Source organism: Hemicordylus capensis, chromosome 12 (assembly GCF_027244095.1).
Source record: "Hemicordylus capensis ecotype Gifberg chromosome 12, rHemCap1.1.pri, whole genome shotgun sequence".
Lineage (NCBI taxonomy): Eukaryota > Metazoa > Chordata > Lepidosauria > Squamata > Cordylidae > Hemicordylus > Hemicordylus capensis.
In genome coordinates, this window is record NC_069668.1 from 6,258,739 (window position 1) to 6,284,951 (window position 26,213).

The 26,213-nt window shown below is 47.9% G+C and overlaps 2 protein-coding genes and 1 pseudogene across 5 annotated transcripts in view; 2 read left to right on the forward strand and 1 right to left on the reverse strand.

Moving 5' to 3' along the window:
* TUBD1 (tubulin delta 1) lies at positions 1-22,332 on the forward strand. The gene is made up of 10 exons (XM_053275346.1): positions 1-220; positions 740-805; positions 1,546-1,740; positions 3,325-3,472; positions 5,890-6,106; positions 7,944-8,175; positions 10,042-10,206; positions 13,346-13,486; positions 14,765-14,948; positions 21,969-22,332. The coding sequence occupies exons 3-10, from the start codon at positions 1,569-1,571 to the stop codon at positions 22,069-22,071; spliced, it is 1,362 nt and encodes a 453-aa protein (XP_053131321.1). The 5' UTR covers positions 1-220; positions 740-805; positions 1,546-1,568; the 3' UTR covers positions 22,072-22,332.
* LOC128336156 (putative methyltransferase DDB_G0268948) overlaps positions 22,116-26,213 on the forward strand; it is a 14,888-nt gene continuing 10,790 nt past the window's right edge. For all 4 annotated transcript variants that reach the window (XM_053275347.1, XM_053275348.1, XM_053275349.1 and 1 more), the window contains exons 1-2: positions 22,116-22,250; positions 24,262-24,530. In XM_053275347.1, coding sequence (XP_053131322.1) covers positions 24,420-24,530 — 111 coding nt within the window. In that variant the 5' untranslated portion in view covers positions 22,116-22,250; positions 24,262-24,419. The remainder of the gene's footprint in view (positions 22,251-24,261; positions 24,531-26,213) is intronic.
* On the reverse strand, positions 25,260-25,412 carry LOC128336275 (uncharacterized; annotated as a pseudogene).

Genomic DNA, 26,213 nt, shown 5'->3' on the forward strand with positions numbered 1-26,213 from the left:
GGGCCGCGCGGGCAAGAGCGTCTCGCGACGACACGCAGGCAGCCGACCAACCGCTAACGCGGCTGCGCTGCACACCCTGACGTCTCTCTCTATCGTCCCCGCCCCTCGAAAAAATTCCCGCCTCAGCGAGCGCCGAGAGGAGAGCATGCGCAGAAAGACCTGGACTAGCGGGTTGAAAAGCTCATAAGGTGGGCAAGAGATAACCAAGACCTGAGGGGAGGTAAGGTCGCGCTCATGCGCTGTGGGGGGCTTGGGAAAGGTTTTGCCTCAGCACAGGAGGTGTAATTTTGAGGTAATAGCATTAATATGTTTTTGAAAGATACTGTGAGCCCCTTGGGGACAGAGAGCCATCTTATCTTATTGATTTCTTATTTCTCTGTGTAAACCGCCCTGAGCCATTTTTGGAAGGGCGGTATAGAAATCGAATAAATAAGTAATAAATAAATATATGTCTTGCAGGCCTGCTCAGCTCTGCCCCCTCAGTTGTTTTTGGACTACAACTCCCATAATCCCCAGCCACAGTGGCTAGAGGCCAGGGATTATGGCAGTTGTAGTCCAACATATGCGGGAGGGCCAAAGTTGAGCAGAACTGTCAGTATGCAGTTTGGTCTGATAACTCTTTGGAAAGTGGTCCATACATACGCATTTTTAATTACGTACATAAATCAGGCATATATATATGTATTTAATTATTTACATAAACCCATTTATATTCATTTCTCTATATTCTTCTGTTCAGTTTATTACAACTTTTGATCAGATAAACCGCCTTCAACTCAGACCCCCAATGAAAAGAACCTTAAGAGTAAGTGTGTATATATATATATATATATATATATATATATATATATATAATTATAAAATTTTATATATACATATACATGTATAAGGATACATATACAGACACTGTTATGTCAGAGTAAAAACAGCTCAGAGACTAAACAATCTGAAAACCCAAATTAACAATTTCTCACACATGTTGTGCAGATCTTGATTGCAGCCATACAAAACCTGGCTACCTGCTGTGGAATATATATATGTGTGTGTATGTGTGTGTATACGTGTGTGTATACACACACACACACACAGAGGCTAGGGAGTTGCCATGCCCTGCAGAATTTTGGGGTTCACCCAAAGATATTTAGATATAGATATAAAGCATCTCACCCATATTCGCCCAGATTTCAGCTCTCGTCTTTTAAAAAAAGCTAAGCTCTTGTCCTTGTAGAAGTGGAGTTATGGAGCAAAACGTGCAGTGCTATTCTGCTCAAAAATTATTTTCAAACTGATTTACATAATAAGCAAATTTGGCACCTGGATTTGGAAAGCCAGACTATGGCAACCCTATTTCAACCACACATGACTAATAATTATATATAGTAGGCAGCGTAGTAAAGAAACAACAAAATGAATAGAAATCTAGCCCATTTTGTCAGCTTAGTCCTTGGCTGCTGCTTGTTCAATGGGACTTATACAGAAGCGGGTGTCTGTAGGATTGCAATCTTCTTTATTAATTATTATTATTATTATTGGTTTTTTGTGAAGGATTAAAACGAAATCAGGCAAGAATGTCGATCATTACCATACAACTCGGGCAGTGTGGGAACCAGGTGGGCCGCGAAGTGTTCGATGCCCTGTGCACGGACCTCCACAGTACACACGAATTATGCTCCAAAAAGGAAAACCAGTCCTTCCAGGCAGCCTGCAAAGAGCGGTTCTTCAGTGAGGAGAAATCTGAAGGTACGTTCTCGAGAGATGTAATCGCTTCCCTGCTAGAGTTGTCATGCCCCGCAGAATTCTGGGTTTCACCTGGATTTTAAGCATCTCGCCCAGATTGCTTAACCCACCCGGATTTGCCCAGATTTCAGCTTTCTTTAAAAAAAAAAAAGCTAAGCTTTAGCCTTTGTAGGAACGGAGTTATGGAGCAAAACTTGCAGACACTATTCTGCTCAATTGCTGGACTTGGATTAAGAGAGGAAGAGTACAGCACGTTAGCTGGGATGGTTTCACTTTTAAAAGTACAGTAATCCCCTGAAGAATGCCCCCTTGTTTGTTAGCAGCAGCAGATCACTATCGGGCAGTTGAGAGGATAGCTTGCTTTTGATGTGAATCACTAGCTGCCTACCAGGCTGTGTATTGTAATGTTTAAGTACTTTCTTGGCTTTAGGTTCAGTGCAATCCTACTTAGAAGTAAGCACCGTTGGTTTCAATCAGATCTTTTCTCAAATAAGTCTGTACAGGATAGCAGCCTTAATTAAAAAGCTGTGCCTTTTGTGTGTGTGTGTGTGTGTGTGTGTGTTCTATTGCTGCTATTAATATATGTCAAGGAAAAGGGTCAGGCAAAGATATCTTCCTCAACTATTGCTGGTAGATATCCAGAGGAAATACAAGTCAACTGGAAAGTGCAGCTGCTAATTTGCATATTCAAAATTATTTTCAAGCCCATTTACATAATATGCAAATTAGGCACCCGGATTTGGAAAGCCAGGATATGGCAACCCTATTCCCTGCTATAGCCAGACAGCAGATCAATGGCCAGATGGGTTCATCTATGGCAGGCCTGCTCAACTTCAGCCCTCCTGCAGATGTTGGCCTACAACTCCCATACTCACTGGCTATTAGTCACTGTGGCTGGGGATTATGGGAGTTGTAGTCCAAAAACAGCTGTGGGGTGTGTGAAGTTGAGCAGGCCCGATCTATGGTGTAAAGAACTCCGCATGAAATCAGGTATTGGAAAATGGCGAGGAAGTTTCATGGGCCAAAGGGATACCATTGTTAGAAAACACTTCTGAAAGTCTAGAAGAGTGCTCTTGGTCTGGAATGATGGACCTGCAGAACACCGATCTCTAAGGCAGGTGTTCCCCTCGGATCTTGTTGGGTTACAATTCCTATCGTCTTAACCATAATGACCAAAGGCGATTGATGATGGGAGCTCTAGTCCAACATCTGGGGACCAAAAATTGGGAATATAATAAAACAAGTTGTAGAATACTTGAAAACACACTTTCAGATCTGTCCTCTCTTCCTGTCATTATCTGCTAAGTGAGCAAAGAGGCACCTTTTAAAAGTGGTGATTCTCTTTCTTTAGCAGGGGGAGAGCAACTGGCCCTCTCCATCCCCAGCACAGCATCCCTCCAGTGGCTGTTGCTGGTATCTGTCTTGTGTTTGTTTTTTGAGATTGTGAGCCCTTTGGGGACAGGAAGCCATTTTATTTATTTCTATCTATGTAAACCACTTTGGGGACTTTTGTTGAAAAGCGATATATAAATATCCGTCGTATCTTTGTTTGTTTTCAAGAGTGGTTTTTGTTTTCTTGCTCTTCAGTTCCAGCTGCTCGGGCTATTCTTGTTGATATGGAGCCCAAAGTGATTGGCCAGACCCTGTTAAGGGCCTCAAAGTCTGGCCACTGGAAATATGACCACCGGTCACACTTCAGTCAGAAGCAAGGATCGGGGAACAACTGGGCAAGTGGGTATGTACCAGTGCCCCACAAGTTCAGCTTTAAGTTGCCCAGACTGAGAAGCCAGATCAGAGTTGGCACCTTTATAGGACTTGGTGGAATTCTATTGGACCCTTTGGTCACTTGGGCATCTAGGGTAGCTGCAATACCCCAATGTTCTCTCTAATTGTTTTAATCTGTGCACGGAATGAGTTTTGTTCTGGACGGCAGTATCAAGGCAGCATGTGCACACGTGCATTCAGAGTGAGACTTCCTGATTCAACCTGAGTGGGATCTAAAATTAATTCAACGGACATCAAAAAATGTGTGAGTTCATGCCTTGGAACAGGCCTGTTCCACTTTGGGGGGCCCCCAACTGTTTTTGGACTACAATTCCCATAATCCCCAGCCACAGTGGCCAGTAGCCAGGGATTATGGGAATTGAAGGCCAGCATCTGCAGGAGGGCCGAAATTGAGCAGCCATGATCTAGGGCCTGAGATAACGTTTTTTTAGCTAAACAAAATTTGAACCATGCGTTCCCCGAGTTAAGTTGTAACAGGAAACTGGTCAATTGAAATACAAACATTTTCAAGCTGCTCCTCTCATACACGCTCGAGAGGGGAGGGCACGAGCCCAAGGTTCACCTTGGCTCACTCACCATAATGAAACCCCTGGTTTAGAGCAGGGCTGCACAGTTTTGGCCCTCCTGCAGATGTTGGACGACAACTCCCATAATTCCTGACTATCGGGCACTGGGACTGATAGGAGCTGGAAGGCCAACGTTGTGCAGCCTTAGATTGATCTGGAATGTCATGGGCAATAGCAGAACCTTTCCGTCTTCTTGCTTGTGAGGGCAGCAGGGAACACAAGGCCAAGATCCATGCAGACTTGATCCCTGGAACCATCGTGTGCCCTTCTGTCTTAATAGGCTATAGCTTCTCTTATGTGTGGGATAACTACTGCCATTGGCTATTAGGAAGCAGTAATCTTTAATGTTTCCTTTGTCTGTCTGGGAATCCGCAATACCAACTATCACAGTAATGCATGAGAGCCAAATGGCTGCCAAAAACAAGCTTCCACAGGACCAAAGGAAGCTGCTTTATACTAAGTCAGACCACTGATCCATCTTAGCTCAGTATTGTCTACTAAGTAGGCAGCCTTGATTCTCTGGCTGTTGGACCAACTCCCATTGTGGCTGGGGATGCTGGGAGTTGTAGTTCAACAGCTGAAGAGAGCACAGGAAGCTGCCATATACAGAGTTAGACCTTTGGTCCATCTAGCTCAGGATTGCTAGAGATTCCTAGATGTTGTTGACTACAACTCCCAGCATCCCCAGCCAAAGGCCATTGCAGCTGGGGATGCTGGGAGTTGTAGTCAACATAATCTGGGAATCCCTGTTAGAGGGAGCACTGGCTATGACCCCATCCCCGGAGGCGAATAACTTAGAGTGTTCACATGTAGTCTCCCATCCAAATGCAAACCAGGGAGGACTCTGGTTAGCAAAGGGGACAACTCATGCTCTTTACCACAACACCAGCTCTCTTCCCCAATCCCCAGGATATAGGAAATGCACTTATCTACTTGTCTGTGACAAGTGAAAAATGAAGCCTAACGGGTAATGTACCAACATAACTTGACAAGAAAAACTTTTGTCTGGCTAGTGACCAGAGCCAACATTTCTTCACCCCTGCCAACCCCATTAGCCTATTTGCCCTGAAAGGCAGAACTGTGGCAGAATGTCATACATACCACATACGAAGATACTGTGCAGATTGCCTTGGCTTTTGTTGTGGTGCAACTGCAATATTAATATTAATTTTATTTATTTGTTTGATTGATTGATTGATTGATTGATTGATTTCTATACCACCCTTCCAAAAATGGCTAAGGGTGGTCTACAAAGAGAACAATAAATAAGGTGGATCCCTGTCCCCAAAGGGCTCACCATCTAAAAATGAAACATAAGATAGACACCAGCAACAGTCACTGGAGGTACTGTGCTGAGGGTGGATAGGGCCACTTACTCTCCCCTGCTAAAGAAAGAGAATCACCACATTTAAAAGGTGCCTCTTTGCCAAGTTAGCAGGGGCCTTCAGATGCCGCCTTCCTGATTCAGCCTGAGTGGGATCTAAAATTAAATGAGCAAACATTATTTTATTTTTATTTGTTTATTTATTTGATTTCTATACTGCCCTTCCAAAAATGGCTCAGGGTGCTTTACACCGAGAAATAATAAATAAGATTGTGAGCCCTGTCCCCAAAGGGCTCACAATCTAAAAAGAAACCAGCATAGACCCCAGCAACAGTCACTGGAGGGATGCTGTACCGGGGATGGAAAGGGTCAGTTGCTCTCCCCCTGCTAAATAAAGAGAATCACCACGTTAAAAGGTGCCTCTTTGCCAAGTTAGCAGGGTTTTTAAAAATTTTATTCCCTTGATTTGCGCTGTAGGTACTGTGTCCATGGGCCCAAGCACAAAGAAGTAATCATGAACCTGGTTCAGAAGGAGGCGGAGAAATGTGACCGACTGAGCGGGTTTCTAACGGTGATGAGCATGGCTGGCGGGACAGGCTCAGGCCTGGGCACCTTTGTGACAGAGAGCTTGCAAGATGCCTACCCAACCGCATTTCTGCTAAACCATGTGATCTGGCCCTACGGAACTGGGGAGGCGAGTGTTACAGCTCTGTGAAAACGATTTGATTTTGCAGACTCCTAGGAAGCAGCCTTATACTGAATCAGACCATTGGGAGGAGAGCTGCCCTTGTGGTCGCCAGCATGACTTGTCCCCTTAGCTAAGCAGGGTCTGTCCTGGTTGCATATGAATGGGAAACTAGCAGTGTGAGCACTGGAAGAGATTACCCTCGGGGGATAGAGCCACTCTGGGAAGACCATCTAGGTTCCAAGTTTCCTCCCTGGCAGCATCTCCAAGATCAGGCTGAGAGAGATTCCTGCCTGCAACCTTGGAGAAGCTGCTGCCAGTCTGTGCAGACAATACTGAGCTAGATGGACTAATGTTTCTGACTCAGCATATGGCAGCTTCCTATGTCCATCTATTGTAGCTCAGTCTTGTTCTACACTGACTGGCAGCAACTCTTCAAGGTTCCAGGCAGCAGTCTCTCCCAGCCCCACCAGGAGATGCTGCCAGGGAGTCAACTTGGGACCTTCTGCAGATATTCTACCACAGAGCTATGGCCCCATCCCCTAAGGCAGTGGTCCCTGACTAGGATTCCTCCTCCAGATGTTGCTGAACTCCCAGCATCCCCAGCCACAATAAACTAGCTGGGGATGCTGGGAGCTGTAGTTCAGCAACATCTGGAGGAATGCTGATTGGGAACCACAGCGCTAAGGGGAGAAGTGGTCACATGTCATCACCCATCCAAATGCAAACCAAGGCAGACCCTAAGTAAAGAAGACCTTTCATGCTCCCTACCACAAGGCCAGCTCTCGTCTTTCAAGTGGAGAACTCCATTTCTTGGTCTCCAGCGAGCTATTCCTCCTCTTTTATACTTAATCCAGGTTAATGGACCATAGGCAGCCAAGAAAGTTAAATATGGAAACATTGTGAGAAGTGTCCCGTTTAGCACAAAGACAACACCCTCTTTCAAAATGGATTTTTATTTATTTTGCCTGGTTCACACATGCATGTTTAATTGCTCGTGGAACTGAAGTGGGAGTGATGCCTAATGGCCTTTGAAGGTGCAGGCTGAGCCATCACCAGTCTAATACCTCAAGCAACTCCCCCTCTAAACATAGGACTTTCCAGAAAATTAGTTTATGCATTCAGCTTCAAGGGACCCAGCACAGAGAAATCGTTCTATGTACATGAATGGGTTGACCACTCCTCCTTCTATCACATCCAAGACTAAATCATGCGATTTACATAACTCCGTTGTGGTGCAGGGAATAAAGGAAAAGTGTGCCGTCGAGTTGGTGTCAACTCCTGGCACCCACAGAGCCCTGTGGTTGCCTTTGGTAGAATACAGGAGCGGTTCACCATTGCCTCCTCCCGTGCAGTATGAGAGGATGCCTTTCAGCACCTTCCTATATCGCTGCTGCCTGATATCGGTGTTTCCCATAGTCTTGGGAACATCCCTGCGGGGATTCGAACCAGCAGCCTCCGGCTTGCTAGTCAAGTCATTTCCCCGCTGTGCCATTAGGTGGCTGTGGTACAGGGTGCCCACCCCTAAATACTGGAGTTCTGCGAGCCCCAGGGCATGAGCTGAAGGCATACAATATGCCTTTTTGCTTGTTAAAGCTAGGCAGGGTCTGCTCAATGCCTGGATGGGAGACAAGATGCTGCCATGATGCCCATGATGGAAGGAAGATGACCCTGGAAAGGAACTCCTCTCCTGCCTTACATCATTGAGCCCTCCCAACTGAAGGAGGTTTCCCCCCCAGCCCAGTTCAGCTACTCCCTGGGAGCCAGTCTAGGGAAGTTGCCACATATGAGGCATTTGCCCTTAGAAGCAAGGCGCTACTCATGCCTCGTACCTGTCTTGTCGAAGGTAATTGTCCAGAACTACAACTCGCTGCTGACACTCTCGCACCTGTACCAGTCCTCGGATGCTCTCCTGGTTCACGAGAATGATGCCGTCCACAAGATCTGTGCGCAGCTCATGAAGATCAAGCAGATCTCTTTCCGGGATGTAAATCAGGTCATCGCACATCAGCTGGGAAGCATCCTCCAGCCAGCTTATTCCTCCGAAGGGGCCGCTCAGTACAGCCAAAGTCCCCTAGGTACCTGTCTGAAGACCTGAACTCCTTCGCTTAATTTTGTACACTTAGAACTTTCACCATTTCTTACCATTTCTAAAATAGCTGTTTCAGATGCCTTGAGGGCAAGGGGGAAATTGCCATGACCTTTTCTTGCATGTTCTGTTAGAAGTAGCACCTTTAACCAGAGGAACACAGGAGCTTGCCTCATACCAAGTCAGACCCTTGGTCCATCTAGTTCAGGATTGTCAGCACTGACTGGCAGCAGCTTCTCCAAGGTTTCAGTCAAGAGTCGCTGCCAGGGACTGAACCTGGGACCTGCATGCCAAGAAATGCTCTACCTCTGAGCTATGACTCCACTCTCTAGGAAGCTGCCTTAGGAACATAGGAAGCTGCCATATACTGAGTCAGACCCTTGGTCCATCTAGCTCAGTATTGTCTACACAGACTGGCAGCAGCTTCTCCAAGGTTGCAGGCAGGAATCTCTCTCAGGCTTATCTGGAGATAGGAACATCAGAAGCTGCCATATACTGAGTCAGACCATTGGTCTATCTAGCTCAGTATTGTCTTCACAGACTGGCAGCGGCTTCTCCAAGAATCTCTCTCAGCCCTATCTTGGAGATGCTGCCAGGGAGGGAACTTGGAACCTACTGCTCTTCCCAGAGCGGCCCCATTATCTCCTGAGGGGAATCTCTTCCAGTGCTCACATTTCTAGTCTCCCATTCATATGCAATTAGGGTGGACCCTGCTTAGCTAAGGGGACAAGACATGCTTGCCAACACCAGACCGGCTCTGCTCTCTAAATCTATTCTCTGTAACTTCGGAACCTGCCATATACCGAGTCAGACCCTTGGTAATCATATGCAACCAGGGTGGACCCTGCTTAGCTAAAGGGACAAGTCATGCCACAAGACCATGAATGTGGGACCCAGATGCTCTACCACTAAGCTCTGGCCCCATCCCCTAAGCGGAACCTCTTACTGCGCTCACATGTAGTCATCCCTTCAAACAGAAACCAAGTTGGACCTTGCTTAGCAAAAGCAGTTTATACTTACTATCACAAGACTAGGTGTGTGTGGGGTGTGTGTGTGTGTGCTATAAATGAAGCCCCGCCCCGGGCCAAAAATCTGGCCCACTGTGAGATGGCTAATTCTGGAAACATTCTAGATTCATACCTACAGCCATCTCTTTTCCCCTCTGGGATGTCCCAGAAAAATTTACATTCATGCCTGGTCTTTGTGCCAGGCTTTTCACACACATGCCTCCTGAGTCAGACAATAGGAATGCGCTGTTCATTGGTGTGTGTATAGATTGTTGTCAATATTGGTGGCACGTGGCAGTGCAACATAAAAGGCCTCTTTAGGGCTGAAAGGCAGTATATGAATGTTGAGATTTACAAGAAATGGGGATGCTCCCTGCCCCGACGGGTTTAGAGCCTGCTCAACAGTGCAGGAAGACCACAAGACAGACATGCAGAATGCAAGCAAAATGCAGTTAACAGTGACATAGTTCAGTGGCAGAGCATCTGCTTTGCATGCAGAAGGTCCCAGGTTCAGTCCCTGGCAGCATCTTCAGGTAGGGCTGTGAGAGCCTCCTGCCTGGAACCTTGGGGAGCTGCTGCCAGTCAGTGTAGACAGTGCTGAGCGAGATGGACCAAGGGTCTGACTCAGTACAAGGCAGCTTCCTTTGTCCCAGTTTGGGGGATGGAGCTCAGTGGGAGAGCATCTGCCTTGCATGGGAAAGGCTCCTGCCTGCAACCTTGGAGAAGCCACTGCCAGTCAGTGCCAACAATACTGAGCTAGATGGGCCAAGAGTCTGTCTCAGGAAATGACAGCTTCCTAGGTTTCTATCACACCCTCAAGTGTCACTTCAGTCTTGTTTCCTCCTCAGGAGATCTAATGGAAGCCGTGGTCCCCCATCCCGAGTTTAAGATGTTGGGTCTCAGGAACATTCCCCAGATGTCAGAAACCTCCCTAGCCTACAGCACCTTTGCATGGCCCGGACTCCTGAAACAACTGCGGCAGATGCTGATTGCCAACGCCAGAATAGAAGAAGGTAAGATGCCAAACTGGTAAGCGCCCAACTCTCTGGAAGCCTGCTCTGGCAGGACACGGGGGAGCCGAGAACCAAACCCAGACTGTTTTCTCTTCAGACAGGGCAGTGGGCAGATCCCATGGCCACATTGCCGCCTGTTCCTCCACACACCCCTCTTGACTGTGTGGGGCAGGCAGCCCTCCTTGGCCCAGGGGTCCCCTGGTTTGGATTCTGTACAGTCGGCTGAACTTGCTCCTTATAGGCAAGTTAAGTCTGTGTGGTTGAAAAGGAAGTTGCCTCTTACATTTGATTGATTGATTGATTGTTAAATTTCTATACCGCATTTCATTGAAACCATCCCAAGGCGGTTTACAGCAAAATTTAAAAACAAGACTGTAAAAAAGACACAATTAAGATATTAAGCTAAAAATATAAAACAAATCTGCTTAAAAATTTAAAACCCAAGCATAAAAGCAATACCGAGTACAAAGAGCAGCAGCAGAGACAATCATATAAAAGCCTGGCTAAAAAGCCACAATTTAACATGCTTTCTAAAAGCTGTGATGGCGACTGAGGAGCGAATAGCCACTGGGAGAGCATTCCAGAGTCTGGGGGCAGCAACAGAGAAGGCTCTGTCCCGTGTGCACCTAGCCTCCCTCATTGTCGGCACCCGGAGCAGAGGCCCCTCGGATGACCTCATCGAGCGGGCAGCAACCCTTGGGAGCAGGTGGATCTTACATGAGTCAGATGTTGCAACTTAAGTTACACACATTGAGGAGACTGGCCCATATTGAGTACGATTCTGCTCGCCAGTGTGACAGGGGGAACCAGATGAGTAGCTTTGTCGACTGCCCAAACCCCCCACCCAACAACATCCTAGTTATCGATGGAATTCTGCCCCGGGATGTGGTGATGGCCACCAGCTTGGATGGCTTTAAAAGGGGCTTAGACCAGTTCAAGGAGAACAGGCCTGTCAATGGTTACTCGTCTCGACCAATATGGGAGCTGTGGAATCCAGGCTCAGAGGCAGGATGGCTCTGAACACCAGTGGCAGGGGAGCACCTGCAGGAGGGGGAGCCTGCCTTTTTCTCCTGCTTGTGGGGCTTCCCACAGGCAGCTGGTGGGACACTGTGGGGAAATAGCTGGCCACTGCGGGGAAACCCAGCAGGGCTGTTCTTATCCTCATTCCTGAACCCAAAGTCTGGAGTGAGACTTCACCAGGTACCCATGTCCCCTCTAAGGCATACACAAACATGCACACAAACACACATGTGCACACACACATAGAGCACTGTTTGATGCCAACTCCGTTAATTTTAGCTTCTGCTCAGGGAGGCACCATTGATTCAGTGTTCCCTGTAACAGGGATTTCAAGATGTTGTTGACTCCAGCTCCCATCATCCCCAGCTGCAGTAGCTTTTGGTTGGGAGTGATGGGAGTTGTAGTAGACATCTGGGAAATCCCTGTTACAGGGAACACAGGCCCTATTCTGACTGTGTGTTGTGCCCGTGCGCATGCGCGCGTGTGCCCATGCACACACACCCTTGATACTGCCATCTAGTACAAGACTTATTCCACCCACAGATGGGGGAGAGATAAAACCACCACTGCCAGGCACTACTAGTCACATATTGAAAAGCGAATTTTCCCCACAAGAACTTGCTGCTATTTGGGAGGATTTCTTGCATGTCTTGCAAGACCATGCAATAAAGTGTGGAATAGGTGCTCACCTTTTGCCTTTTCCTTGCCCCCCCCCAAAAGGCTTGCCACGACTCAATTTGGTGGAGCCACCATGGGCCAGAGAAGAGTGCTGTGTGTCCTGTGCCCACAGGGCTAGGTGGGAAAGAGCAGGCCAACTCCCCAGGAGACCTCCCCCTTCTGAAATGAAGTTAGAAAGCTGGCATGGTGCTGGAGTCTGCAGGTGACAGAGGTTCTCGAGGAGCTGGAAACCGGGATGCCAGGAACAAGGTTTTGGAGCAAGCCAAAGACAGGGCGTAGGTCCAAGTTAGATGAGCCGAAGTGGGCTGGAGAGCTCTTGGGCCTAGGCAGAGGCTGAGCTGAAATGGTTCTCCTGGCCTCTTGGGGGCGCCATTTGCAGCACCTGGCTCTCGTTCTGTCTTTTCCTCATGAGGAGACCCCTTCCTCATGAGTGGACCTTCCCCAGCTGTGACACTGGGTGTGCGGTCTGGTGCTGTTGCTCTAACTCAGCCCAGCGTTTCTCCCTGGGTCCTGACACAGGTGGTAGTAGGTTTTCCCTACAGTGGGGTTCAGTAGCCTGTTCTTCCCCAGTGCCCCTTGGAGCAGAGCTGAGAGGGAGACCTGGCTCCAAGGACTCCGCTGGCTCAGGATCAATACGGGAGGCAGCAGAAAGGGTTGCTCCTCAGAGGGCTCATAGGGGTCCATAGTGGCGGGGGTGTGCGTGTCTCCCGCTCATGAAATCCTCAGTTTCCACGTTGGTCCCTACCAAGCCTGACCAGGACGTCCCAAAGCTCTGTGTCCAGGGCATCCATGCTACCTGGGTTGATGACTGCTTCGGGATCACTGTCAGCGGGGCGGGAGGCAGGGTGGGTTCTCAGAGATAGCCTCCTTGTTCTTGTGAAAAACCTTGCCGAAAGTCTCAACTGAGTCATTTATGTCAACCTGGGATCCCTTTATAAACTTTAATATCTGGCAAGGACATCGTTTGTTCCCATTGTCCGGATTTGATATGTGAAGCTTTATGAATCCAGCTTTATGCAACCAAGTGTTGGTCAGATGTAATCAAATGTTGATCACTGCTGCCGAATTTTCTTAGAACTGTTAATATATTCAGAATGTTTTCTTTCTAGTACTTACTTAAAGAAATATCATGACACTGTTTTTCTTTTCTTTTTTTCTTTATGTTTCAATAAAATTGGGAAAAAATGTTTAAAAAAAGAAGAAAAACCTTGCCGTGGAGGGGTGTGTGGAGAGTGGGTCTGCGGAACCGCTCTTGGCGTTTCCTGCCCTGTGCCTTCTGTCCCACGGTCTTTCAGTGCAACACAGGCCCCTGCGACAGCCTCGCCCCTTCATGGCTGTGACCCCAGAGAGAAGCTTCTCTGCAGAAGTGCAGCCTGCGGCCTCAGCTCTGGGATGGCTGAGCTCGGAGTGTTTCCTATGACATTGACCTTTCCGTTGGCAGGTATCGACTGGCAGGTGCGTCCTCCGTTGCCTGGGCTCTCTCCATCTCAGAAACCCTCTCCAAACAAGGCCGTTAATTTTAACACTTCCGTCGCCAACCTGGTGGTTTTGCGGGGGAAAGAGGTCCAGACTGCAGATCTAGGTGAGAAGTTGGGGCGGGGGGGGGGCTGCGATAGATATTGCCTCTTCTAAGTGGCCACCTTCTTCATTGGCAATGTTCTTGCTTTTTCCAGAGTTATGTGCGGCACATATGTCCAGCCAGCCCTCTGTCATCATCGGTGGCCCCCTGTAGCTGAATCATAAACTGGAAATTATAATAAGGCTACAGTCCTAATCATGCTTACTTGAAAGTTATCAGGGTGGAAATTTGGTCTTGTGGGCGGAAGCTTGACTTGTCCCCTTGCTAAGCAGGGTTTGCCTTGGTTTGCATTTGGATGGGTGACTACCTGTGAGCATTGTAAGATATTCCCCTTAGGGGATGGGGCCCGTAGCTCAGTGGTAGAGCATTTGCTTTGAATGCAGCTGGTCTTGTGGTAGCAAGCATGACTTTTCCCCTTAGCTAAGCCCTGGTTGCACATGGAAGGAAGACTAGAGGTGTGAGCACTGGAAGATATTCCCCTCAGGAAAATGGCGCTGCTCTGGGAAAAGCATCTAGGTTCCAGGTTCCCTCCCTGGCAGCATGTCCAAGAGAGGGCTGAGAGAGATTCCTGCCTGCAACCTTGGAGAAGCGCTGCCAGTCTGTGAAGACAATACTGAGCTAGATGGACCAGTGGTCTGACTTGGTATATGGCAGCTTCCTATGTTTCTATGTTCCTAGGGCTGGGAAAGTCTCCTGCTGAAATGTTGGAGCGCTGCTGCCAGTCAGTGTAGACAAAACAGAACTAGGTGGATCAAGAATCTGACTCAGTATAAGACCGCTTCCTGTGTTCAATCAAAATCATAGGCAATTACTTCTGGGAAAATAAGTATTAGGAAGGGAGCATTACATGTCAAATATACCATTTTTCTTTCAGAAATCTAGCAATTGGGTTAAAGTTTGTCCTGCCCTGCCCCAAAATGAGCATTGCCACTTCTCTCCCACCCACTAATATTGTTTTTTTCTGGTGCCACCGCTGGCAGCACATATAAAAATAATTGTTCTAGTCCAACATTCCTGTGGAAACATTCTCCAGCAATCAAGCAATCCAATCACAAAAAATCCCTGAACAGACATACCCACAATTAATCCAAACATTTCACTAGAGAGACCACCACCAGAAACCATTGTCCAGTTTTGCTGCCACCTAGTGGTGTGCTGGGTTCTTTGCAACGTGAAGGGCCACAAGCGGGGGGGGGGTTGAACTCCTTGGAGGAAGGATGCGATGAAAGTGAAATACAATAAGCTACCATTCCTGAGATGGTATCACATTGCTAATTGCAGGTGGCTTTCGTGACCCCGCTTTGTACACCTCCTGGCTAAACGCTCCCGATGCCTTGGATGTTTGGAAGACCCCAAGAGCCTTTAATAAGTACGAGAAGTCCGTGTCTCTGGTCAGCAACAGCCAGTTCTTACTGAAGCCCATTGACAACATTGTGGGGAAAGCTTGGAAAATGTTTGCTTCCAAGTAAGTGAGGGGGAAATGTGTTTCGCCAATATGCTATCATCTTGGCTGGGGGAGGAGAGCTGGTCTTGTGATAGTGAGCATGAATTGCCCCTTGGCTAAGCAGGGTCCATCCTGGTTTGCAGTTGGATGGGTGACCACATGCAAGGTATTCCCCTGCCTGAAACTTTGGAGAACCTGTTGCCAGTCAGTGTGGACAATACCGAGCTAGATGGACCAGTGATCTGACTTGGTATAAGGCAACTTCCGATGTTCCTGTGCCGTGTGTCTGCGTGCATTCTGCAATCTGTACGCATAATGGAAATATGCTCACATTCTGATGCTTTGCATAATTCCTTCTGCTTCTAGTCATGAAAAGGGGGCACAGAAGTCCCAGCTTCTTGCCACTGGAAACCTTTATTTAGTAACCTCTCTAGCTCCTGAAACTTTGGCTGGCATTACCTACCTGTTTTGCAGGATCTCTTTGCAGTCATGAGAGCTAGCAACTTGCTCTTTTTAATAAATAAATAAATAAAAGCTTGGATTCTCAGGGAACTGAATTCATTAGGCATGACTAGATTCTGTGTATTTCCTGCACTTCCTAAGAATCAGCTGTAATAACCCCAAAGAATACTATCTTCTCATCTTTCACAGTGTCTAGGCAAAAGTGGTCAAAGTATGCACAGCCTTCTAGAAAAGATGCAGGTTTCGGTTTTGGCTGAGGCAGGGTCCTCAGATGTGGGGAACCACTGCCAGCCTCTCATATCCCAATTGTTTAGATGAAGACGACGATGGATATTTATATACCACTTTTCAACAAAAGTTTCCAAAGCGGTTTACATAGAGAAATAATAAAATAAATAAAGATGGCTCCTTGTCCCCAAAGGGCTCACAATCTAAAAAGAAACAAGAGAGGCAACAGCCACTGGAGGGATGCTGTGCTGAGGATGGAGAGGGCCAGTTGCTCTCCCCCGATCAATAAAGAGAACCACCATTTTTTAAAAGGTGCCTCTTCTCGGTTGCTGCTATCAAGGGATCTCATTGGGTTATCCTTGTCATGTGCTCCTGGGCAGGACTATGTAAATTCTAACAGAGAAAAACCTATAGAGCCCGACGGGGATAACCCCACCCCAGTTCTTATAGTCCTGTGTTGCTCCTAGCAGGTTCTTGCTCATTGTTATTCGTAGTAAGCTTTCAATTCTTGTATTTTTCGTGTCGTAGCTAGTCCTTTGTCTTTTCCTCATTCTACTGTCACTTCTCGTCCTTCCATGTTAAAATAATAATAATAATAATAATAATAGTTAATCATTAGTCTTCGTGATTCGTGTCCTCCCTACGTTCCCCCTCCCTACCCTTGCCCCCCCCCCCGGTGTATGGAGCAAGCAGGAAGGGTTTTTGGCAAGCCGTTGGGATGGCAGCTTAACATTTTGGTGCCAGCGGGACGCGCTACAGCGCGTTTCCCGAGGAGCACAAGAGCACTCGGCGCTCCTCCTCCTATCTCTGGCCGACAAGCTAAGGAGAGCTCCCCGATCCTCCCTGTTCCTTTCTCGGCGGATCAAGGTCCGTCCGAGCGGGCAGAGCAAGAGGCCCCCAGTTCGTTCCCGCCTGTGAGTGGCAAGAACATGGGCAGAACGGAGGGGAAGCAGTACGCTAGCCGGCCGAAGCACCTTACGCGCTATTCAGCGGCAGCGTTTATAGAAGCAGAAAAGAGAGAGCAAGCAGCCTTCGACCTGCTCTCGGCGGGACTCAAGGCGGGAGCGATCTGCCCGATTAAAAAAAAACAAAACCCATCGCAAGTGGAGATTCGGGCAATTACGGAGGGACACAGCATGGAGGACAGTGCGGGTGCGCTCCAGCTTCCTCAAGATGGCGCCCGTGTGCAAGAGGCGGGAGAAAAGCCCGCCAAAACACAGAAAACTCCTCAGCAACCCTTGGTGAGCTCTAACCAGGGGGAGGGGGGCGCGGGGCCATCTAAAAGGGATGTTCCACCTTCCATTCCCAGGACTGTACCTCCTGAGTGGCAGGCTTGGTTAAAAAATGCGATTGTGGACACAGTCTTGCAGCTAAAGCCTCATAAAAAATCTAAGAAGCGTAGGTGCCCCTCCTCCTCCTCTTCTGAAGTGTCTTCAGACTCTGGTTCCTCAGACCATATGCCTAAAAAGGCAAAGTCTAAGAAAAAGCATTTTTAAAAGCCCCAAAGGGCAAATAAAAAGGCTATATCTATCCATTCATCTGAAATCTCAGGGGAAGACTCGGGGGACCCTACCCCTCAGGAAGTACACCCCAAAAAGCAAAGTAAAATAAGTAACCCATTGCCCCTCGGGGAAGAGGACATTGTTGAGAACCCTTTGGGTCTAGAGGGGGGTGGACAGGACCCAGATCTGGTCCCAGGTCCAGATAGAGAGGAGGGAGAGTGGTCTGGGGCCAAGGAGTTTGAGCATTCTAATGTGTCTCAATGCCTGTTTCCACAGAGGATTTTAACCCACTCATGACAAAGGTCCTAAATGCTATTGGGCTCCAATCCAAAGTAGCTACGGAACCTAGTCAGAACCCAAAAGGTGATTTGGTGTTTCCTAAGGCAAAACCACGAGATATTTTACTACCCATGCCAGATTGCTTCACAGAGGCTATCAAGACTGAATTGGCAACGCCAGCTGTTAATAAGAAACCTATGCCTTCCTCTACTCGCTTTTATTCCTTCTAACAAGAGGCTTCTGACATGCTGAAGACCCCCAGCACCGATGCTCCAATCACGCAACTGGTCAGTGGATCCTTGATACCGCGAGATGGCGAAGCGTCTTTAAAAGAGCTTTCGGAAAAGAAGGCAGAATTTGCCTTTAGACACGTACATGACAACTCTTCCTTGGCCACACGGTCCTCTGCTGCAGCTTCTATGGCCGCAAGGGCCAGTCTGCTGTGGCTTAATGACTTGATCGACGAAATGCCATCTGACCCTGCTCGTCTCAGACAACAGCTAGTTAAACTACGAAGAGCACAGGCCTTCGTAGCCGACACCACATTAGACGCCATTCATTTTTCGTCCAGGGCCTCGGCAGCAGCTGTAGTGGGAAGGCGCCACTTGTGGCTGAAAGGTTGGCAAGCAGACGTCACTTCCAAAACGAATTTATCAGCACTTCCATATGACGGCTCTAAGCTATTTGGGGACTCCGCCCTTAAAGATGTTCTAGTGGAGTCGAAAGATAAGAAAAAGGCGATGCCAACTGCCCCTAGAAAAGGGGACAAACCTCCTTTTAGAAGGCCTTTTCAGCCCTTTCGTTCCTTCCGCCCCTCCTTCAGGGGGCGGGATAGAGACTTCAGGGGCTCAAGAGGAGCATGGTCCCGCCAGCATTTCAACTCCAGAAATTCCAATAACTGGCAAGCCTTCAATCAGGGAAAACAACAAGGAAAGCAACAGTTCTGACTTGGGGGATCTCAACTTGGGGGGATGCCTGTCAAGATTTCTACGCATGTGGACTCAGACAGTAACAGACGCTTGGGTCCTGAGACTGATCGAATCGGGTTACAGAATAGAAATGGACTCCCTTCCTCGCCCCCGGTTCCTTCCGACACCCCGCTCTCGCTGTTCTTTCAAAGACGCAGACGTAACAGCGTCCATCCAACACCTTCTAGACATAGGGGCAATAGAGAGAGTTCCGGCGGGTCAAGAGGGGAAGGGAGTTTACTCTATTCTGTTTACCGTCTCCAAGAAGGACGTTTCCAGGAGAGCAGTACTAGACATAAAACACCTGAACAAGCACGTGAAGGCGCAAAAATTTTGGATGAAATCTCTTTGATCAATCACAGAGTCTCTGCAGCAAGGGCACCTGCTCTCTTCTATAGACTTAAAAGAAGCATATCTCCACATCCCTATCCACCTAGAAAGCAGGCACTTCCTCCGCTTCAAGTACGCTGGAGTCAATTTCCAATACAAGGCCCTTCCATTCGGCCAGTCCTCAGCCAACAGGGTATTCACCAAGGTCCTAGCACCCGTCTTGGCCCACCTGCGGCTGCAAGGGGTCCACGTTTTCGCATATTTGGACGATCTTCTCATGAAATCGAACTCCCCAGAAGCTGCAGCGGTCGACCTAGCAACGACCCTGTCCACCCTGAAACAGCATGGATTCCTGATAAACAAATCCAAGAGCCAACTGACTCCCTCACACAGGATTCAACATCTAGGGGTCATCATAGATACGATACAAGGCCAAGTCTCTCTGCCAGTGGACAGAATTCGAACTCTGATCTCAGAAGCGAAATTGGCTTTTTGCTCATGGAAGTCGCCAGTACTATCCTTGGCAAGGCTATTGGGGCTGATGGTCTCCACTCTGGAGGCAGTGCCATGGGCCAGATTCCACCTCAAGGAGCTGCAGTGGTTCCTCCTATCGTTTCAAACCTTCATTTCAAGGAAACGGAACATAATGGTTCATCTGCCTCCCAGGGTCAGGACTTCGCTTCGGTGGTGGAGCTCCTTCCAGAACTTGTCCCGAGGGAAAAGATTCCTCGAGTTCCCAAGAATAATTGTGACGAAGGACGCCTACAACAGAGGTTGGGGGGCTCACTGTCTCCAATACTCAGTTCAAGGAATATGGAACCAGGAAGAGCAGACACATTCAATAAATTGGCTGGAACTGAGGGCCATCAGGCTCGCATTGAAACATCTTCGCACGCTGGTGCAGGGCAAGGATATCCTAATAAAGACGGACAACACAACCGCAAAAGCTCACGTCAACAGGCAAGGAGGTACGAGATCCAGGTCCCTATATCAAGAGTCGGTGATCCTGTTGTCTTGGGCGGAACGCCACCTAAAATTGATCGCGGCACACCATGTAAAGGGGGACCTAAACTCCATCTCAGACTGGCTCAGCAGTGAGGACCTGCTCCTGGGAGAATGGGCATTGAACAACCAGGTGTTCGATCAATTGGCACACAGGTAGGATCGCCCGGTTGTGGACCTGTTTGCAATTCCCCTCAACGCAAAGCTGGACAAGTACATCACCAGGTTCCAATGCCGGACGGCGGTGGGGACAGATGCACTGTCCTGCCAGTGGCCAAAGGGCGTACTGTATGCTTTTCCGCCGATACCTCTTTTGACACGCGTGCTAAGACAGGTAAAGGAGCAAAGGGCAGCGGTCATTCTGGTGGCCCCCTACTGGCCGAGAAGACCATGGTTTGCGGACCTGATCTCCCTGAACGTGGACAGACCGTGGCATCTGCCAGTCACGCCAGATCTTCTGCTCCAATGACCAGTGCAGCACCCAAACCTGGCCTGGTTTCAACTAGCCGCATGGAGACTGAGCGGCGATTTGCTGACCTCGCAAGGGGTGCCACAAAGAGTAACTAATACCATCCTGGCCTCTCGGCGCTCCTCTACAAACAGGGTATACCAGTATACATGGAGAATGTTTCTATGGTGGTCAAGCAGAAACCACATCCCTAAGGGTCAAGCAACCTTGAATCACCTTTTGCAATTCTTACAAGATGGACTTGACAAAGGTTTAAGACCAAATACACTAAGAAGACAGGCGGCTTCCCTGGTTCCACTCTTATCAGGGGAAGGATCTAAGATATCAATAATTCACCCCTTATTAAAACGGTTTTTTCGGGGAGCAACCTTACTGTCTCCTCCAGTGGTACATTGATTCCCTACCTGGGATTTGAATTTTGTCCTGAAAGCACTACAGCGTTCACCCTTTGAACCTATCAGGTCGATTCCCTTGAGATTGCTGTTCATGAAATTAGCCTTCCTGGTGGCAGTGACGTCAGCCAGGCGAGTTTCAGAATTGAGGGCGTTGTCGGTTCACAAATCCTACTGCATAATCTCACAGGATGCCGCACGGCTGATCCCAGATCCGTTCAGTCGCCCAAAGGTGCTTTCAGAGTTTCATATGGCTCAGGAAGTCTACCTGCCATCATTCTGTCCACACCCGACTCACCCCCAAGAAAAATTGTGGCATAAGTTGGATGTTCGGCGCTGTTTGAAACAATATATTAAACGATCTGCTGAATTTCGTAAGTCGGACTCCCTGTTTATATCATATTTACCGATATCTATGGGAGAGGCGGTGTCCTCCAGAACGATCGCTAGGTGGATCAGAGCGTGTATATCCCTAGCATATGAGACTCAGAAGGTACACCCACCAGACCACATATGGGCTCATTCAACCAGGTCAACAGCTACGTCAGCGGCCTTCGCTACCAATGCCCCTGTTCAAGAAATATGTAAGGCAGCAGTGTGGAAGAATCCCTCCACCTTTATCAAACATTATAAACTTGACCTGTATGCCTCCGCTCAGGCAGCGTTTGGTAGGCGTGTTCTTCAGGGAGTTCTTCCCCAGGAGTAGAGCAGCTGGTGGGTTCCCTCCCGGAGATGTACTGCTTGGGTATGTCTCAATGAGATGCCTTGATAGCAGCAACCGAGAACGGAGCATTGGTTACTTACCGTGAAGGCTTCTTCTGGTTGCTGCTGTCAAGGCATCTCAGCCCACCCTTCTCTTGTTATTCTTATACCTTAAGGTGTTCTGCTCTACTCCAGTGGAAATTATTAATCAGTTGGTTGATAGGGGGACAGCTGGGATCTGCAGGATTTGTTTCAGGCAGAGACACCCTGTCTGTTTTTTATGTACCATGTGCAATTATTCTGTTGTTTTTTATCCATATGTACCTTTTCATGTGTTAACTTGGCCTATAAGAAATGGGGTGGGGTTATCTCCGTCGGGCTCTATAGGTTTTTCTCTGTTAGAATTTACATAGTCCTGCCCAGGAGCACATGATGAGGATAACCCAATGAGATGCCTTGACAGCAGCAACCAGAAGAAGCCTTCATGGTAAGTGACCAATGCTCCATTTTGTTCAGTTTAGGGCGCACAAGTGCCTCTTAGCCCAAATCCAAATAACATTGGGAAGTTGTCATTTAAACCAATGGAACCAAGTTAGTCTCACCTAACTAACATGCTGTTGCTTTCGGTGGGATTTAGTCACTGCTAGTTTTGGTCAGATTGCGCTCTTAGGCATGGCTATCAAATTGTCTGGTTTATTCCTTCCCAGGGCTTACGTTCACCAGTACACAAAGTTTGGCATTGAAGAAGAAGACTTTCTGGACTGCTTCACAGCTCTGGAGCAAGTTGTTGCCAGCTACACCAGCCTGTGATTCCGTGATTGTCATTGACCAGCGCAGAAGGATTGTGGAGATCTGAGACTTTATGGAGGGGGTAGCGAGGAAAGGAACAGGCCTGTTGGAATCAGGGAAGGCAACCCAGGAGATTCAGCACAGCATCTAAAATGCCAGGGAGCAAGTTATTCCAGTTATTCGGGATTACTTCCTGCATAGTATATCAGAGGCAGTCGGTGATGAACTTTTATTGGATTCTAAATATGCATCAGTGCAACTGAGGAAGACACAGACAACTTTCTCAAGGGCATCCAGCTGCTGCAGCATGAACAAGTCCAAGCCCAACACTTGCAATTGGAAAAATAGTACAAGGGCAATTTCCAGGGTAACGGAATCAGGCATGTCACCACTTTTCCAATGAATTTAGCCATGAACAGATGTTCAAGTTGATCGTATATATACTCATTGGCAAGGGAATATCTCCTGCCATAGAACATATAAATAAGAAAAGGGCATAGAACAAAGAAATAAGGACATATTTCTACAAAGCGCTAAACTACAGAGAGTGTCTGAAATGTGCAAACTCTCTCCATAACAGAATCAAACTGTTTGGACATAGTTTCTGATTCCGTTACCAGTGTTTTGCACATTTCAGACACCATGTCCAGAAATTCTGGTTCCAATACTAGCAAATCTTACACATTTCACACACTATGATATTTGAGGGTTTTGTAAAAAAAATAAAATAAAATAAAAATGGCCTTATTGTAGGAGATGTTTTCTTGCCAGTGGGTATATATAATATCAACTTGAAAATTGGCTTATGGCTACAGTTGTTGAAAAATTGGCAACGTGCCTGATTCTATCACCCTTGGAACTACCCACAGGGCATGTGAGAAGAGGGAAATTGTTCAGCCCTTGACACATCCCCAGCGAGTGGCATCAAATCTTCATTGACCTATTGCTGCCCAGACATAAATCACTGTACCATCAATTGCTGTTCTAACTACCGTAGAATTTGGCTACCTGCCCAGAGCTTTATAAGACACATTTATATAGGTATAAGTCTAGGCAAGGACTGCTGTTGCTATGATGATCATTTGGCCCACCTCTCAAATCAACTTTGATGTGAACAGTCTGTTTACATTTGCCAATCATCTGTGGAGAGAGCTCTCTCATTCATTTTAATTTTCAAATGAATACCACCTAAAATAAAAACCAAGTAAAGCACATGCTAATAACTAATATTTAAGATTAAAGATCTGCCACGAGATGTGGTGACAGCCAACAACCTGGATGGCTTGAAGAGGGGCTTGGATCACTTCATGGAGGAGAGGTCTATCAACGGCTACTAGTCGGAGGGCCACCTCCAGCCTCAAAGGCAGGATGCCTTTGAGTACCAGTTGCAGGGGAGTAATGGCAGGAGAGAGGGCACGCCCTCAACTCCTGCTGTACGCTTCCAGTGGCATCTGGTGGGCCACTGTGTGAAACAGGATGCTGGACTAGATGGGCCTTCTTGGGCCTTCACGTCGTCAGCTTAAGTGGCGCAGCGGGGAAATGCTTGACTAAGCAGAAGGTTGCCGGTTCAAATCCCTGCTGGTACTATATTGGGGAGCAGTGATACAGGAAGATGCTGAAAGGCATCATCTCATACTGTGCAGTAGGAGGCCACTGTTCCCTTTAAGGCATGCACATGTGCACACTCACAGGTTTTCTGATGTCCACTCAATTTTAGATCCCACTCAGGTTGAATTAGGAAGGCCCCACTCTGAATGCATCTGCACACACAGTGCCTTGATAATGCCACCCAGAACAAAACTCATTCCACGCAGAGATGGAAAAAATTAGAGGGACCACAGGAGGAAGCAATGGTCCACCCCTCCTGTATTCTACCAAAGACAACCACAGGGCTCTGTGGGCGTTAGGAGTCAAAATTGACTTGACAGCACACTTTACCTTTTTATGTATACACACAGTTCCTCACAAGGAAACCTATTGTACATTTGGTATATGCATATTTTTCACATACTTGTTTGTTACATATGTTAAGAAGAGAAACCAGCTGCTGCCATGTTAGAATCAGTATGAAAGTTTGTACATCAGTCACAGAAGGAGCAAGTAAGAATCCACAGTGGATTCTCTGCTGAAAATCTGTACACAGCCAAACTAGGGTAAGGTGACCAGAAGACCTGAGTTTGTCTTTGCCACAGGCTCCAACTTTCCTTCCAGATTAAAATTTTGAAGAGCAGAGTTCATTCTCCTAGAAAAGAAAACTCCCTCCTCCGCCTTGCTGTCAGATTCCAAAGGTTAAACACACACAAAAACTGTTCCTAGTCTTCTCAAAATCACCAGAGGGGACTCTCCAGAGAAGCTCGTCTGCTGCAAAAATGGACACTCGTTTGTTTGAGGGCAGAGAGCATGCTGCTTTCTATCAGAAATACCGGTTCTCACCCCAGGAAAACGTACAAGCCTCTGTCTTCTCGTACCTAGAAAAAAAGGTAAGAGACTCCTGCTGAAAGTCCAAGGGAATTTATAAAACAACCGTAGATTTGTTTGTTTGTTTTTGCAGTCTTATGACACTGAGAGGGTCTCCCGTATGTCATTATAATAACAAAGTAACACAGCAAAGGTCAACAATGTATGCACAGTCTAAAAAGAAGAAATTTACAATATTTCTGTGCTTAGTACTGGAGGAACTCTCTCCTAGGCAAGGATCAATGAGTGCCATTTCAACAAGGAAGCCAGTAGTTTATGGAGAGCTTGTTTCTTTCCAACATCTCTCCTGGGGACGTTGACAAAGCTGCCACACGGCCAGGCTCATATACTCATGGTTTACTGCAGGGGTGCTGGCCCAGTCACAAAATGTTGAGGCTGCCAGACTAATTCTTCTCAGGTCAGGACAGAGTGGAGGTCCAAGCAGGACTATTGATGAAGGCAGATACTGGGCAGCAGCAGCATCTGGAGCTTGGTAGTGGCTGGAAAGTGAGGCTGCAGGAAAGGACAGGGAACACAAGCTAAGGCTTGAAGGTCTCTGCTGCTGGCTGGGTGCAGCGACAAAGCCCTTAAGAACTGTGGTTCTCGCAGTGAGCAGGCTAGACTGAGCAGCTGATAAAGCTGAGCCCTGAGAGCAGAGCCGTATTGAGCCTTTGGTCGCCGCTGGGGCAGGCTGCCGGCCTGCTGGCTTCCAAGCAGAACGCCTCCTCACAAGGAGACCCTTTGCCTTGCTCACGAGTAGCCCTCAGCCCAAGTTCCACAAATCATGCAGTCGGGTTTCCTGCGTTTGGGAGAATTGCAGCGGTCAGCAAACCCGCAGTGCAAAGGATGAGCCTCACCCTGGGGAAACCTCCTTCGTGATCAAGGGGTCTCCCCTGCCAGGTTCTAGCAGCCAGGCGGGCACTTCGCCTGCATTCGCAGAGGGCTTCCAGTGCTGTTTGATCAGATGGGAAGGTTCTTCCTGATCAGAGTCCAGAGAGGGTCTCAAGGGGACTCCCCCACACACACACACGATGGTCTGGGTATGGGGATCTCACTATCAGAGGGTTCTGGAGTGCACTGTTCTGTGGTGTCCCCTGGCTCCAAGGCCTGGAGAGGGGCTTTGGACAGGTCCCTGGCTCGGTGGTCTCCGCCGTAGCTGGAGCTTCACTGGGCATGTCTGGGACCTCTGGTTTCTTGTCCTAGCCCCCGTTCCTGTTCAGGCTCACTATGCTGCCCCCATCACGACTACCTTCTGATCGGTCACCTCAGAATCTGAATCTGGTGGTCTGGGCTAATCCCTGACAAAATCTGAGCGTACTGGGAGGGTGGTGATCTTCCATAGTTTCTCTGATGCACGATATGAAGGCATACTAAGTCTCAAAAAAAGAATTGGGTTTCTATTGTCCCAAACGAAGACATATTGCATGTCTTTGTTCCTCTGCTGTTGCAACAAACTCAAGTTCATTATACCATTCAAGTCCAAGGAAATGTTGAAAGGAAAAGCAGTCAGCTGGTTGTCAGTCATGGAGCCTAGATTTGCCCTGCAGCAAATGAGCAGAAAGCCTGGACCCCGGGAAGTGAGTCCTCTCCAAAACGTATCATGAAGGTCAGGCTCTAGCATTCTAGCAAGGAGCCAGTGTGGTATAGTAGCTAGAGTGCTGGACTAGGACCGGGGAGACCCGAGTTCAAATCCCCATTCAGCCCTG

What these genes read in the sequence shown, in the direction of transcription:
- TUBD1 (XM_053275346.1), top strand. Translation starts at nt 1,569, where the DNA reads ATGTCGATCATTACCATACAACTCGGGCAGTGTGGGAACCAGGTGGGC. An exon ending in GGGAACAACTGGGCAAGTGG is followed by an intron (nt 3,473 to 5,889) that starts GTATGTACCAGT and finishes TTTGCGCTGTAG; the next exon opens with GTACTGTGTCCATGGGCCCA. An exon ending in GGTCCAGACTGCAGATCTAG is followed by an intron (nt 13,487 to 14,764) that starts GTGAGAAGTTGG and finishes TGCTAATTGCAG; the next exon opens with GTGGCTTTCGTGACCCCGCT.